The sequence below is a fragment of the Dermochelys coriacea genome, chromosome 24 (assembly GCF_009764565.3).
Source record: "Dermochelys coriacea isolate rDerCor1 chromosome 24, rDerCor1.pri.v4, whole genome shotgun sequence".
Lineage (NCBI taxonomy): Eukaryota > Metazoa > Chordata > Testudines > Dermochelyidae > Dermochelys > Dermochelys coriacea.
In genome coordinates this window covers 13,230,301-13,245,983 of record NC_050091.1, presented here as the reverse complement: position 1 = coordinate 13,245,983, position 15,683 = coordinate 13,230,301, and the positions used below count along the sequence as shown (strand labels likewise).

At 56.6% G+C, this 15,683-nt stretch overlaps 1 protein-coding gene across 1 annotated transcript; it reads left to right on the top strand.

Annotated features, from left to right (window-relative positions):
* Nucleotides 1-5,961: 5,961 nt before the first annotated feature.
* LOC119848083 (hyaluronan synthase 1-like) lies at nucleotides 5,962-8,843 on the top strand. The gene is made up of 3 exons (XM_038383455.2): nucleotides 5,962-6,794; nucleotides 7,502-7,727; nucleotides 8,728-8,843. Exons 1-3 carry the CDS (start codon nucleotides 6,096-6,098, stop codon nucleotides 8,841-8,843), a joined length of 1,041 nt encoding a protein of 346 aa, XP_038239383.1. The 5' UTR covers nucleotides 5,962-6,095.
* The last annotated feature ends 6,840 nt before the right edge of the window (nucleotides 8,844-15,683 follow it).

The window sequence follows — 15,683 nt, the reverse complement described above, 5'->3', positions numbered from 1 at the left end:
GATCACGTCCCTCCATCTGCTGGCAATGCTCCTGCTTATACATCCCAAAATGCCATTGGCCTTCTTGGCAACAAGAGCACACTGTTAACTCATATCCAGCTTCTCGTCCACTGTACCCTCTAGGTCCTTTTCTGCAGAACTGCTGCTGAGCCACTCAGTCCCTAGTCTGTAGTGGTGCATGGGATTCTTCCGTCCTAAGTGCAGGACTCTGCACTTGTCCTTGTTGAACCTCATCAGATTTCTTTTGGCCCAATCCTCTAATTTGTCTAGGTCCCTCTGTATCCTATCCCTACCCTCCAGTGTATCCACCTCTCCTTCCAGTTTAGTGTCATCTGCAAACTTGCTGAGGGTGCAATCCACGCCATCCTCCAGATCATTAATGAACATATTGAACAAAACCGACCCAAGGACCAACCCTTGGGGCACTCCCCTTGATACCGGCTGCCAACTCAACATGGAGCCATTGATCACTACCCGTTGAGCTCGACAATCTAGCCAACTTTCTATCCACCTTATAGTCCATTCATCCATCCCATACTTCTTTATGACCATTTAAGAGTTCATTAAGACCATTAAGTTGGCGGAATGATTCCATAGTACCGAGGCTAGCGTTGACTTCCAGAGCGATGCACTGTGGGTAGCTATCCCACAGTTCCCGCAGTCTCCGCCGCCCATTGGAATTCTGGGTTGAGATCCCAATGCCTGATGGGGCAAAAACATTGTCGCAGGTGGTTCTGGGTACATGTCGTCAGGTCCCCTCTCCCCGCCCCCAAGAAAGCAATGGCAGACAATCGTTTTGGGCCTTTTTTCCTGGGTTACCCATGCAGATGCCAAACCACAGCAAGCATGGAGCCCGCTCAGCTCACCATTACCGTACGTCTCCTGTGTGCTGGCAGACGCGGGACTGCATTGCTACACAGCAGCAGCTCATTGCCTTGTGGAAGCAGATGGTGCAGTATGACTGGTAGCCGTCCTCATCGTCTCCTGGGTGCTCTTGGCCGGCTCGGTGAGGTCGGTCGGGGCACCTGGGCTGACATGGGTGCTCCTGGCAGATCTTGGTAAGGTCCGTCAGGGGCGCCTGCACATAAATGGGAATGACTCAGGTCGTTCTCTTCTTTAAGTTTTGTCTAATGGAGATTCAGTCCTACCAAGAATATTGCCAGAGGGATTGCTCAGTGGTTTGAGCATTGGCTTGCTAAACCCAGGTTTGTGAGTTCAATCCTTGAGGGGGCCAGGCTGCTCTCCCAGCCAGCAGCACTATCTGCTGCTAGCCTACCCCTTGCTTCCTCCCTCCGTCCGTGAAAGCAACGGCTGACAATTGTGTTGCACCTTTTTCTGTGCGGGTGCCATATTGCAGTTAGCATCGTCATCCACCCGCTGCTTCCGCTGCCACTCTGCTTTCCTGCTCACACCATACCACGGCAAGCATGGAGCCCACTCAGATCACCGCGGCACTTGTGACTGCTCTAAACACCACACACATTATCCAGCCGTATGTGCAGAACCAGAACCTGCAAAAGCAGGCGAGTAGGTGACAGCAGTGCGGTGAGGAGAGTGATGGGGACATGGACACAGACTTCTCTCAAAGTACGGGCCCCAGCAATTTGGCCATCCTGGGGGTAATGGGGCAGGCTCATGCCATGGAACGCTGATTCTGGGCCCAGGAAATAAGCACAGACTGGTGGGACCACATAGTATTGCAGGTCTGGGACAATTCCCAATGGCTGCGAAACTTTCGTATGCATAGGGCCACTTTCATGGAACTTTGTGACTTGCTTTCCCCTGCCCTGAAGCACCAGAGTACCAAGATGAGAGCAGCCCTCACAGTTCACAAGCAAGTGGCAATAGCCCTGTGGAAGCTTGCAACGTCAGACAGCTACCGGTGAGTCGGGAATCAATTTGGAGTGGGCAAATCTACTGTGGGGGCTGCTGTGATCCAAGTAGCCAACGCGATCACTGACCTGCTGCTATCAAGGGTAGTGACTCTGGGAAATGTGCAGGTCATAGTGGATGGCTTTTGTGCAATGGGATTCCCTAACTGTCGTGGGGTGATAGATGGAACACATAACCCTATCTTGGGACCGGAGCACCAAGGCAGCCAGTACATAAACCAAAAGAAGGAAAGGGGTACTTTTCAATGGTGCTGCAAGCACTGGTGAATCACAAGGGACGTTTCACCAACATCAATGTGGGATGGCTGGGAAAGGTACATGACGCTCGCATCTTTAGGAACTCTGGTCTGTGGGAACGGCTGCAGCAAGGGACTTACTTTCCAGACCAGAAAATAACCGTTGGGGATATTGAAGTGCCTATAGTTATTCTTGGGGACCCAGCCTATCCCTTAATGCCATGGCTCGTGAAACCATACACAGGCACCCTGGACAGTAGTCAGGAGCTGTTCAACTATAGGCTGAGCAAGTGCCCAATGGTGGTAGAATGTGCATTTGGATGTTTAAAAGCGCGCTGGCGCAGTTTATTGACTCGGTTAGACCTCAGCGAAACCAATATTCCCATTGTTATTGCTGCTTGCTGTGTGCTCCACAATACCTGTGAGAGTAAGGGGGAGACGTTTATGGCAGGGTGGGAGGTTGAGGCAAATCTCCCGGCTGCTGATTACGCACAGCCAGACACCAGGGCGGTTAGAAGAGCACAGGAGGGCACAGTGCGCATCAGAGAAACTTTCAAAACCAGTTTCATGACTGGCCAGGCTACGGTGTGATAGTTCTGTTTGTTTCTTGATGAAAACCCCCACCCCTTGGTTCACTCTACTTCCCTGTAAGCCAATCGCCCTCCCCTCCCCACTTTGATCAACGCTTGCAGAGGCAATAAAGTCATTGTTGTTTTAAATTCATGCATTCTTTATTAATTCGTTACACAAATGGGGGGAGAACTGCCAAAGTAGCCCGTAAGGGGTGGAGGAGGAGGGAAGCACTGGGTGGGGTGGTGGAGTGGGGGAGGAGGGAAGGACAAGGCCACACTACACTCTAAAACTTATTGAATGCCAGCTTTCTGTTGCTTGGGCAGTCCTCTGGGGTGGAGTGGTTGGATGCCCGGAGGTCCCCCCACCGCATTCTTGAGCATCTGGGTGAGGAGGCTATGGAAGTTGGGGAGGAGGGTAGTTGGTTACACAGGGGCTGCAGTGACGGTCTGTGCTCCTGCTGCCTTTCCTGCAGCTCCACCATACGCCGGAGCATATCACTTTGATCCTCCAGTAGCCTCAGCATTGCATTCTGCCTCCTCTCATCACGCTGACGCCACCTCTCCTCTCGCTCATCCCTCCTGTCTTCGCGTTCATTTTGTGCTTTCCTGGACTCTGACTCCATGCATTGTGCTGGGCTCTTTCAGCGTGGGAGGCCTGCATGAGCTCAGAGAACATTTAATCGTGAGTGTGGTTTTTTTGGCTTCTAATCTTTGATAGCCTCTGGGACGGAGATGATACATAGAGCAATGAAATATTTGCAGCTGCAGGAGGAAAAAAAGGGAGATTAGTCTTTAAAAAGAGACATTTTAGAGAACAATGGGTAGACTCTTTCATGGTGAACCAAGCTGTTAACATTACATAGCACGTGTGCTTTCTTTACAAGGTCGCATTTTGCCTCTTATATAGAGGGCCTGCCGGTATGGTGTGAGAGATCACACGGGCCACAGAATTCGGTTTACAGGCAGACATGGTAAACCACAGTTTTTTGGCTTCTTTAACCTTCCTAACATGTGGGAATGATTTCAAACAGCAGTACCCTTATTACCCATACCAAGCACCCATTGGGTTGGCCATTTAAAAGGAGGGACTGCAGTTTTCGAGTTAACGTGCAGCACAAACCCAATTAACCACCACCCCACACACACATACACACCCAATTCTCTGGGATGATCACTTCACCCCTCCCCTCACCGCGTGGCTAACAGCAGGGATGATTTTTGTTCAGCCACAGGCAAACAGCCCAGCAGGAATGGCCACCTCTGAATGTCCCCTTAATAAAATTCCCCTATTTCAACCAGGTGACCATGAATGATATCACTCTCCTGAGGATAACACAGAGAGATGAAGAACGGATGTTGCTTGAATGCCAGCAAACACCGGGACCATACGCTGCCATGCTTTGTTCTGCAATGATTCCAGACTACGTGCTGCTGGCCTGCCGTGGTAAAGCGTCCTACCATGGAGGATGCAATAAAGCTGCCCTCCCAGACACCTTTTGCAAAGGTGTTGGGAGTACATCCAGGAGAGCTTCATGGAGATGTCCCTGGAGGATTTCTGCTCCATCCCATACACGTTAACAGACTTTTCCAGTAGCTGTACTGGCTGCGAATGCATCCCAAGTCTTCAGGGTAAATTTATCATTAAACATACTTGCTTTTAAACTGTGTATTATATTTACAAAGATACACTCACCAGAGATCCCTTTTCCACCTTCTAGGTCCAGGAGCCCACCTTCGGTGGGTTGGGAGAGTACTAGATCCAGGGTGAAAAACAGTTCCTGGCTGTCGGGGAAAACAGTTTCTCCACTTGCTTGCTTGGTAGGCTTCTTAAGTTTCACGTGGCACTGTTCCGGGTCCCTGTGATAGCCTCTGTCCTTCATGCCCTTGGAGATTTTTTCAAATATTTTGGCTTTTCGTCTTTTGGAACAGAGTTCTGATAGCACAGATTCGTTGCCCCATACAGTGCTCAGATCCAGTACCTCCCGTTCGGTCCATGCTGGAGCTCTTTTGCGATTCTGGGACTGCATGGTCACCTCTGCTGGTGAGATCTGCATGGTCACCTTTGCTGATGAGCTCTGCACTCACCTGCAGCTTGCCACGCTGGTCAAATAGTAAATGAAATTCAAAAGTTCACAGGGCTTTTCCTGTCTGCCTGGCCAGTGCATCTGAGTTGAGAATGCAGTCCAGAGTGGTCACAATGGAGCACTCTGGGATAGCTCCCGGAGCTCAATACCATTGAATTGCGTCCACACTACCCCAAACTGGATCCAGTAAGGTCGATTTCAGCGCTAATCCACTCATCAGGGAGGAGTACAGAAACCGGTTTTAAGAGCTCTTAAAGTCGGGAAAAAATGGCTTTGTAGCATAGACGGGTGCAGGGTTAAACCAATCTAACACTGCTAAATCCGACCTAAACTCATAGTGTTGACCAGGACTAAATAACCACAGTTTCTGCAGCCTCTCCTCGTAAATCATGTGCCCCAGCCCCCTTATCGTTTTCATTGCTCTCTGCTGGACTCTCTCCAATTTGTCCACATCCCTTCTGTAGTGGGGGGACCAAAACGAGTTGCAAAACTCCACGTATGGCCTCACCAGTGCCGAATAGAGGGGAATCATCACTTCCCTCAAGCAGCTGGCAATGTTCCTACTAATACAGCCCAATATGCCGTTGATCTTCTTGCAACGAGGGCACACTGTTGATTCATAGCCAGCTTCTCTTCCAGTGTAATGTCCCCAGGTCCTTCTCTGCAGAACTACTGCTTAGCCAGTCAGTCCCCAGAAAAGAAACAAAGAAAGAAATAAAGACAGAAACAACGAAAAAGTAAGAAAGACAGATGGGGAGGGGCTAAACTGGGTGGAGGAAAAGGACAGGAACCTAAAGTTGGGGAGAAACCACCAAGCTAGACGTAGACACAGGGTGTCCGTCATCCCCAGACCACTGTTCAAAAACTCCCCCAGCCAGAGTAAGGAACCAAAACTGACAGCAGCTGCAGCAGCAGCAAGGAGAGTGAGCCCAGCACCAAGTAAGGGCAGTGCGGTCCAGTGGTTAGAGGGGGCGGGCTGGGAACCAGGACTTCTGGGTTCTATCCCCAGCTCTTGGAGAGGAATGGGGTCTGGTGGGTCACAGCAGGCGGGGCCAGGAGCCAGGACTCCGGAGTTCCCTCCCTGGTGGTGACAGGAGGAGTGTCATGCTCTGTGTGGGTCATTTATTTATTCAAATGGACCTTTTCGGGTGCCAGTTGCCGTCATCATTTTAATCATTTTTGTGGCCCTACCCCAGAGCTCCTGCCAGTTTGGGCAGCCCCAGGTGGTGAATCCCCACCATTGCTGAGACCTGGGGGGTCCAGTCCACATCCACCCAACCGCATCTCACCCCATGCCCGTCCCTTGCAGAGATGGACCCCAGAAAAGCGCCTAAATACCTCATCTCTGCCGGGTGCCGCATCCTCACCATCGCCTTTGCCCTGCTCATCTTGGGGGTCCTGACATGGGCCTATGTGGCTGGGATCCAGCTGGTGGCCGACCAGTATCGGATCATGGCCTTCGGCCTCTATGGAGTCTTCCTCGCCGCCCACCTGGTCATCCAGAGCTTCTTCGCCTCTCTGGAGCACCGGCAGATGAGGAGGGTGTCGGCCTGTAGCTACACCAAGACGGTGGCGTTGACCATCTCGGCCTACCAAGAAGACCCCTCCTACCTCTGGCAGTGCCTGGAGTCGGTGCGGGCCACCCAGTACCCCCCAGAGAAGCTGCGGATCCTCATGGTGATCGACGGCAACAGCCCCGACGACCGCTACATGATGGACATGTTCCAGGAGGTCTTCGCCGGCGAGGACGTGGGCACCTATGTCTGGGAGAACAACTACCACCAGCAGCCCCCACTGGAGGGCGAAGAGGGGGGCAGTGGCTCCCAGGGGGCAGGAGGGGAGGAGCCTGGACTCTACACTGAGGTGGAGATGGTGGACCCGGGCCAGCTGGTGGTGGAGGAGTTAATCCGCTCCAGGCGATGCGTCTGCATCATGCAGCGATGGGGCGGGAAGCGGGAGGTGATGTACACGGCCTTCAGGGCGCTGGGCAACTCGGTGGACTTTATCCAGGTAGGAGCAACCAGCTGGCTACCCTCCCCCCACCCCACTCCCCAGCCCAGCACCCCCTACTGCTGTTCTGGGCATGAGGGCCAGCCCTGCCTGCCAGGGGAGAACCCCCCGACCCCGCTCCCTGCAGCACAAACCCCCTAGCACCACGCTGGGGCATCGGGCCCAGCCCTGCCTGCCAGGGGAGAACCCCCCGACCCCGCTCCCTGCAGCACAAACCCCCTAGCACCATGCTGGGGCATCGGGCCAGCCCTGCCTGCCAGGGGAGAACCCCCCAACCCCGCTCCCTGCAGCACAAACCCCCTAGCACCACGCTGGGGCATCGGGCCCAGCCCTGCCTGCCAGGGGAGAACCCCCCGACCCCGCTCCCTGCAGCACAAACCCCCTAGCACCACGCTGGGGCATCGGGCCAGCCCTGCCTGCCAGGGGAGAACCCCCCGACCCCGCTCCCTGCAGCACAAACCCCCTAGCACCACGCTGGGGCATCGGGCCAGCCCTGCCTGCCAGGGGAGAACCCCCCGACCCTGCTCCCTGCAGCACAAACCCCCTAGCACCACGCTGGGGCATCGGGCCCAGCCCTGCCTGCCAGGGGAGAGCCCCCAGCCTGCCCCCAGCAGTACAGCGCCTCCTAGTGATGCACTGGGCATAGGGGTCAGCACAGCTCCCCCTGGGGGTCTCAGCAAGTAACACCCCTCCTTGGCTGCCCCCAGGTGTGCGACTCAGACACCAAGCTGGACCCCAGTGCCACAGTGGAGATGCTGAAGGTGTTGGAGGCCAACAAGCACTACGGAGCCGTGGGGAGCGACGTGCGGATCCTCAACGTCTCTGACTCCTTCATCAGCTTCATGAGCAGCCTGCGCTACTGGATGGCCTTCAACGTGGATTGTGCCTGCCAGTCCTATTTCTACTGCATCTCCTGTATCAGCGGGCCCCTGGGTGAGCCTGCCAGGACGCCTGGGTTCTCCCACGCTCTGGGAGGCGAGTGGGGTGTAGTGGTTAGAGCGGGGGGGCTGGGTGTCAGGATTCCTGGGTTCTCTCCCCAGCTCTGGGAGGGGAGGGGGTTCTAGGGGTTAGAGAAGGGGGGCTGGGTGTCAGGATTCCTGGGTTATCCCCGTCTCTGGGAGGTGAGTGGGGGCTTGTGGTTAGAGCGGGGGGGAGCGCATCATTGCTGGACTTTATGTTGCGGGTGCCATTATGTCTGTGAATGGCCACACTCACTGGTCAGACTTCATCTCTTTCAAATCAGTGATCCCTGCAAGGTTCGGGAGGATCTCCCTTCACAGTGGTAGTAGGTTTTTATCCTGCACTGTGCAGTTTGGCCATTCCAGGCCGACAAATGCTGCCAACTTTACATCCTGTCACTGTTTGCTCACACTGAAAAGATCCTACTCCAGGTTCTGAGTTTGGGGATGAAGGTTTGGATGGGAAATTCGCTGCCCTTGCTGGGTGGATCCTTTCACCTCAATAAACTTTACAGATCGTGAGGGCGAGAGGAGGCCCCTTTCCAGCAGGGAAATGAAGGAACATCCTCTATTTATTTGTCTGTAATAATTACAAAGAGCCATTTAACAGGAGAGATTTTTATTGGGTTTATTTTATGAACTGTGGCAAATAAAATGTATTTTTTTGAAAAATCTGTCTTCTCGATCCTTGTCATTAACTTTCCTTGTTTTAATTTGGATGATTATTGATAAGCCTTCACTTTATACATGGACCCCTGGCCCGGTGTTGAGATGCACCCACTTCTGGGGTGGGGCGCAGGGCCTGTCTATACAGGAATCTCCCTTGCTCCCTGCAGCATGGCGCCCCCTAGCACCACACTGGGGCATCAGGGCCAGCCCTGTCTTCCAGGGGAGAGCCCTCCCACCCCGCTCCCCAGAGCAGAGTGCCCCCTAGTGCCACACTGTGGCATCCTGGCCGGCATTCCTGTGCGCAGCTTGTGAACTGTACAGCCAGTCTCTCCGCTGGCACATGGGGCGATCGAAGGGCTACCACCAGGGCAGTGCTAGAGCTAACTGCCTGCGCCAGCCCCACGCTGCTAAACAGCGTTGATCCTGCTCCAAAGGCTCCCTGCTCCTTCCAGTTAGCAGCGGGTCCTTTAAGACCCCAGCCCAGTACCATGCGTCGATCTACCTCCATCTCTGTTCACGCTACAGCCTGGCTGCTGCCGGTGTAAGCGCCCCGCTACCCCGACTGAACAACCCCAGCTCCACGGAGGCACGGGGCTTATGTGGGTGTAGTTAGGGCGACCCCGTGATCCTGCCTTCCTTACATCAGAGGGTGGCTGTCCTTCTTGTCAATTTCACAGCTGGGGGCCCTGAAACTGACAAGAAAGGCTGGTAGGTCCTGTGGTGAACCTCGTGCCCAGCTCTCCATTTGGGTTTTCCTCTCTGGGTGGGTGTGGGGCTCCAGCTAGATCCCAGCGGCCGCCCAGACTCCCCACTCCCCACCCTTTCCAGGAGCCCCGCAGCGCAGAGGCCAGGGGGCCTGGCAGGGAGACCGGGAAGCAGTGGAGTGCCGGGGAGAAGCCGGGCTTCCAGCCCCATACACTGCACCTCTTAAGTGAGTGGTGGACTGAAGTTTGCAGTGTAGAAATTTCCCCATTTGTCCCTTCCCTGCCCTGGGCCACCAGCTCCAGGCTGAGCCCTGTGCCAGCAGCAGATGAGCTCGGTGTTATTCATGCCGGTTACTCAGCGCCCAGGCTGGGCCAGGGCGGACAGATTAGAGGCGAGACGAGGCTAGTGATGGGGGAATCAGGGTCCCTCCCAGCCCACCCCTACTGCTCTGCACAGCTGAGCTCTGGAAGCGATTTACAGATGTCTGGCCAGGGCGGATTTCCGGGAAAGCGGGAACTTGGTGGAAAATGATCATCCATCACTGCCTGGATTGCGGGGGGGGGTTTCGGGAATGGGCCTCAGGTCTTTCCCCTCAATGGGGCGCCAGCTCCCGATCCGGCCCCAGGTGCGGGACTGCCTGTCTCGGGGGGAGAGGAAGAGGGCACAGGACCCTACCCCTCTAGGAGCCACCCCAGAGGGGTCACAACTTACTGTTGGGCGAGGGTTTCCCATATAAACAGCCCCCATGCCCTACCCCAGAGGCAGCTGTATCTCAGAGCCAGGCGAGCCATCTCCATGCATTCAAGGCTCTGGGGAGTTCCCACAGGACCTGTGGGGGACTGTGTGGCTGAGCTCGCTCCCCTGCTCTAATTAGCCCTTATCAGCCATGTCGCTGGTCTGTTTCCACCCCACCCAGTCTAGCTCACAGGCTCTGGGCCCTGGCGCAGGGCTGGGGCAGCAGGGCAGGGAAGGGGCGGAGGGCGCTGAGGGAATGGATAGAAGGGTGGAGGAGGTGATGGGGTGGGAGAGAGTGAGACACCCAACTGAGCTCAGCCACGGGCGGAGGGGGATGAATGAGACACATCCACAGCCCCCCAACACACCCACACCCCTGCCAACATACACCCATTGATCCCCCCCATCACAGGCCCCATGCCCCATTCCTCACCCCCCTGAACCAGCCAGTTCCCCCGCCCTGGTGCTGGATGGGAGCCGGGATCCCATTCTGGTTCTGACCAGTAGGACCTGGGCTGAGATCCTAACAGCTCATGTCACCAAATGAGCGTCAGGTTGGAGGCTTGGGGGGCTGCGTTGGGTGCCAGCGCCTCCTCCTGGACAAAGGGGAAATGTCAGCCCCTGGGCGCTGCAGTGAAGGAGACAAGAAAGTCAGCAATTGTTCAGTAATTGTGTGTGTGACACTTTTGCATTATTATGTCTGATTTTGTGCATTTTTAAGTGACATGAAACTTGGGGGTACACAAGACAAGTCAGACTCCTGCAAGGGGTAAGGCCATCTGGAAAGGTTGAGAGCCACAGTCGTAGGGCACAGGACCCCCCACATTGGGCGCTGTACTAGCCCCCTGCCTCCCATCCCACAGCCCCCTGCTAGCCCAGCCCTGGGCTCCCCCACAGCTCTACTGGTGCCCCTTACTCCTGAACCGCAGCGTCTGCTAGCCCAGCCCTGGACTCCCACCTCTTCAGCTCTGCCAGTGCCCCTTACTCCCAACCTGCAGCTCCCAGCTAGTCCAGCCCTAGGCTCCCCCACCCCCAACTCTGCCAGTGCCTCTCACTCCCACCTCGCAGCCCCCTGCAACCCAGCCCTGAGCTCCCTGAATCTTTGTCAGTGCCCCTCAATCCTAACCCACAGCCCCCTGCTGTCCCAGCCCCCCATCCCTCTAGCTCCTTGATTCTCCCAGCTGCTCTCCGCAGGGAGTGAATAATAGTGACCCCCAGGCTGTGTGGGGCCTGTCTTTGATTAGAGCAATCTAGCAACCCCCTGACCTTTGCCTGCCAGGTGGGACTGGTCAATGCAGGAGGAGGCACCTGGGGTAGGGATGGGTCCCTGTATAACCAGCCCCGGCACCCCACCCAAGAGGTGTTTGCATCTCCAGGCCGGGTGAAGTTTCCTTGTATAAACAGGCTCCGTGCCCTACCCCAGAGGTCTCAGCAGCGGGTGAGGGGTTCCTGTATAAACAGGGCCCACCACAAAGATGGTAGCTTTCACTCTGCAGGTGTGTACAGAGGGGTTCTGCATGCCAGGGTGTGTGTGTATGTGTGTTTGTGTGTGTATGTGTGAGTGAGTGAGAGAGAGAGAGAGAGAGAGAGAGCAAGCACAGAACAACACAATCACAGGCAGGCAGACACAATGCCCCAGAGCTACAACTATGGACACATGATCTATTTCAGACGCTCTCTCACACAGAGCAGAACTCGTTCCCTCCAGCAGGGGGCAGAGCACACACACGCACAGGACATGTCACACCCAGGAGGGGGCAGCAGACACACGCACACGCACACTTCTGCCTCTAATATCACCCCACACACACACACACACACACATTCAGATGTGTGATGGCTTATGGGGAACACACAGCGGGGAGAGATTGGTGCGAATCCCTTACACCAAGGGGGGCTGGAAGACAAGACTCCTGGGTTCCATACCCAGCTCTGGGAGGGGAGGAGAGTGGTGTCCAGTGGTTAGAGCAAGGGAGGGGAAGCTGGGAGCCAGGACTCCTGGGTTCCATACCCAACTCTGGGAGTGGGGAGGAATCCAGGATTTCGTGCGAGGGCGGTTGACGAGAAACCAAGGCATTAAATGTCCTTGCACGACCCCGGCGTCAAATGTGCGGCCAGCATAAATTCTGTGACGCCAACATCCCCGGCCCCGCTCCGGGCAGGGGGGAAGGGCGGGTCTCTGGCCCGGAGGCAGCTACTAACTCGGGGGCATGTCGCGGTGGGGGATATGGCGAGAGACAGAGAAATGACAGCCCATACCTCCCCCTGCCCCCCAATGGGAAAGGCAAGGTTGGCTCCCAAGGGGTTAAATCCCCCACCAGTGATGCCCAAGGCAGAGCACCCCCTACTGACCCCCAGTATCATAGAATATCAGGGTTGGAAGGGATCTCAGGAGGTCATCTAGTCCCACCCCCTGCTCAAAGCAGGACCAATCCCCAATTTTTGCCCCAGATCCCTAAATGGCCCCCTCAAGGATTGAACTCACAACCCTGGGTTTAGCAGGCCACTCAAACCACTGCGCTATCTCTCCCCTACTAACTCCCCACCCTGCCCAGTGCCCCCTACTGACCCTGCTCCCTGCCCCCCGGCGCCCCCTAGGCTTTAGTCTCCCACCCAGGTGGTGACCTGCCCCCCCCCGCGCAGAGCGCCCCCTGGCCCGGTGGGGGGGCAAGGTGAGCTCCGGGCATCCCGGGATCCTGCCATCCGATTGGCTACCAGTCAATCCAGGGGGGATTTCCCGATTGTCTGGGGAGAGAGGGGGCAGGGCAGGGGCGGGGCTTCCTAAACATCCCCCGTCTCGACGCTGCCGGGACGTCGGGCCCTGGGGCTGACGGGACGTCCCAGCCCAGTCTGGCCCCTCTGCCCTGTCCCCTAGCTCCGTCCCCATCACCCGCCCAGCTGGCCCATCTCCCCTCTCCCCCAGCCTGCCCCCTCACATCCCGCCCCCAGCCCAGCCCAGCCCAGTCCGCCCCCCGTCCCGCCCCCCAGCCTGTCCCCTGTCCCCCAGCCCGCCCCCTAGCCTGTCCCCTGTTCCAAAGCCCAGCCCGCCCCCAGCCCAGCCTGTTCTCCTGTCCCACCCCGCCCTTAGCCTGTCCTCCTTTTCTCCCAGCCCCTCAGCCACATCCGACTTTCCATCCCCATCCACCTCTCCAGCCATCCCTCTATCCACCCTTCCAGCCCTAGACATCCTTCCAGCTACCCCACCCCTCCCTCCGCCCATCCCGTCCTCCCCACCCACCTCGCCCTCCAGCCATCCCCCACCAGAGACATCTCGGTCCCTCCATCCTTCCCTCCCCAGACACCCTCTCTCTATATCTATCCCCATACATCTATCTATCTATCTATCTATCTATCCCCACACCCTCCCTACCTATCTATCCCCAAACCCCCATCTATCTATCTATTCCCATACACCCCCTCTATCTATCTATCTATCTATCTATCTATCCTCATTTACCCCCCTATTTATCTATCTATCCATCCCCATTTACCCCATCTATCTATCTACCTATCCCCATCCACCCCCTCTGTCTATCTAGCCCCTTCCACCCCCTCTATCTATCCCCCCTCTATCTATCTATCTCCATCCACCCCCTCTATCTATCTAGCTAGCTATCCCAACACCGTCCCCCATCTATGTATCCCCCCTCAATCTATCTATCCCCATACACCCCATCTATCTATCTATCTATCCCCACACCCCATCTATCTATCTATCTATCTATCTATCTATCTCCAGACACACCCTGTGCCCCCAGACTCACCCTGCTTGTGCCAGCTGCCACCGGTTATGCTCCCCCCCCAGCTCCCCCTGCGATCGAGGGGTCCTACTGGGGTACAAAGAGCCCCGGTCCCAACTACCCTGTGGATCCCCAGGGCAGCAGCAGGTGGATCCCCGCCCCCCGGGGCCCTCCTGCCCCGGGACAGAGGGGGAAGGGACTGGGTCCCCCTGGCCCACTCAGCCATTGGCCTCTTTGCTGGGGCGGCCAGTGAAGGGTCTGGCTGGGGCCGGGAGGGGGCTGAGACGCAGCAAACTCCATTCACCCCCAGGGCCCTCGAACTGCTGAGCCAAAGGGGCCTGGAGCCCCCCAGCCAGCCCCCTGCCCTGGCCCCGAATCGGAGCCAGCGCCCCCTAGAGGGAAAGGCCCCATTTCCCCCGCCGCAGCCAGCCAGTCCCCGCCCTGGGGCCGGATCGGAGCTGGGGAGGGGGGGAAATTCCCTGCCATTGTTTGCTCCCTCCCCCTTCCCACGGCTAAGCCCTGGCACCGCCCCCGCTCCCCCCCCCGCTCCCCCCGCCCCTTCCCGGCGCTCCCCGCTGCAGCAGCCAGGGGGGCGGGAGATGGAATTTTTTGCCTTGGCTTCCAGCCAAAGGCAGAGGCTGCCGGGGGTTGGGGGTTGAGCCCAGGGCTGCGGGTCTGGAGTGAGGGGCACCGGCAGCACTGGGGGTGGGAGGGGGCAGGGCTGGGATAGCAGGGGGCTGCGGGTCGGGAGTGAGGGGCACGGGCAGCGCTGGGGATGGGAGGGGGCAGGGCTGGGATAGCAGGGGGCTGCAGGTTGGGGGTGAGGGGCACCAGCATTGGGGGTTCCCTCACTCTACCCCGGTTCCTGAACTCAGTCCCCCATCCCCGGGAAATTTGGTCTAGCACCTCCCACTTTCTCTCTCATGCTCCCCTCATCCTGGCTTCTGGTCCCTAGAGACTGATTCAACCCCACTCCCCGACCCTGTCCTGGGTCAGAGCTGGTGCCTCTTTATCTTCCAACCCTTCCCATCTTGGGCCTCATCACCCCCTCCTTTTGCCCCATCCCTCCCTTCTGACCCCATTATAAACAGCCCCCGTGCCCCTCCCCAGGGGGGGCTGCATCTCAGCGCCAGACGATGCGGTCCCTCTATGAACAGCAAAAAGAAAAGGAGGACTTGTGGCACCTTAGAGACTAACAAATTTATTTGAGCATAAGCTTTCGTGAGCTACAGCTCACTTCATCAGAATCTCCCCACTGTATTTTCCACCGAATGCATCCAATGAAGTGAGCTGTAGCTCACGAGAGCTTATGCTCAAATAAATTTGTTAGTCTCTAAGGTGCCACAAGTCCTCCTTTTCTTTTTTGCGAATACAGACTAACACAGCTGCTACTCTGAAATCTATAAACAGTGACAGTGCCCCACCCCAGAAACAGCTGCCTCTCCCTGCTGGGTGAGGGATTTGTGTGTGTCCATTCTGCAAAGCCCTTGGGGGCATGAGGTGCTAGAAAAAGAAGGTTAAATACCAACCCCGACAGGGGAACACTGAGACCAGAGACCTGAAAATGTCCCACCAACAGCCCTCAGACACATACACATACCAATACCCATCCTGACAGCCCTCAACTCACACACACACCCCGACAGCCCTCAACACACACATGCCCTCAACACACACACACACACACCCCGACAGCCCTCAACACACACACACCGACAGCCTTCAACACATGCACGCCCTCAACTCGCACACACACACACGCAGACCCTTTGTCTGCCGGTGCCCAGCCTGTCTTCCCCATCCCCACCTGCAGTCGTGCTGGCCCAGTGCATCTGACCTGAGCCCCGGAAATACATGTCCCCCTAAGAATGCCTCACCCAGGGGGCTGCGAGTCGGGGGTGAGGGGCACCCGCTGGCAGAGCTGTGAAGGGAAGTCCAGGACTGGGACAACAGTGATTGCTCGTTATCGTTCTATCTCCTGTTAATTAATTCTGCCCCCGATTAGCATCTGATAATCCCATTTATGCTGCATTATTTTCTTCTCTCTCTGCAGCGGGATGAATCCCTGAGGTCAGGGAAGC

What these genes read in the sequence shown, in the direction of transcription:
- LOC119848083 (XM_038383455.2), top strand. Translation starts at nt 6,096, where the DNA reads ATGGACCCCAGAAAAGCGCCTAAATACCTCATCTCTGCCGGGTGCCGC. An exon ending in ACTCGGTGGACTTTATCCAG is followed by an intron (nt 6,795 to 7,501) that starts GTAGGAGCAACC and finishes GGCTGCCCCCAG; the next exon opens with GTGTGCGACTCAGACACCAA. An exon ending in CTGTATCAGCGGGCCCCTGG is followed by an intron (nt 7,728 to 8,727) that starts GTGAGCCTGCCA and finishes TCCTGTGCGCAG; the next exon opens with CTTGTGAACTGTACAGCCAG.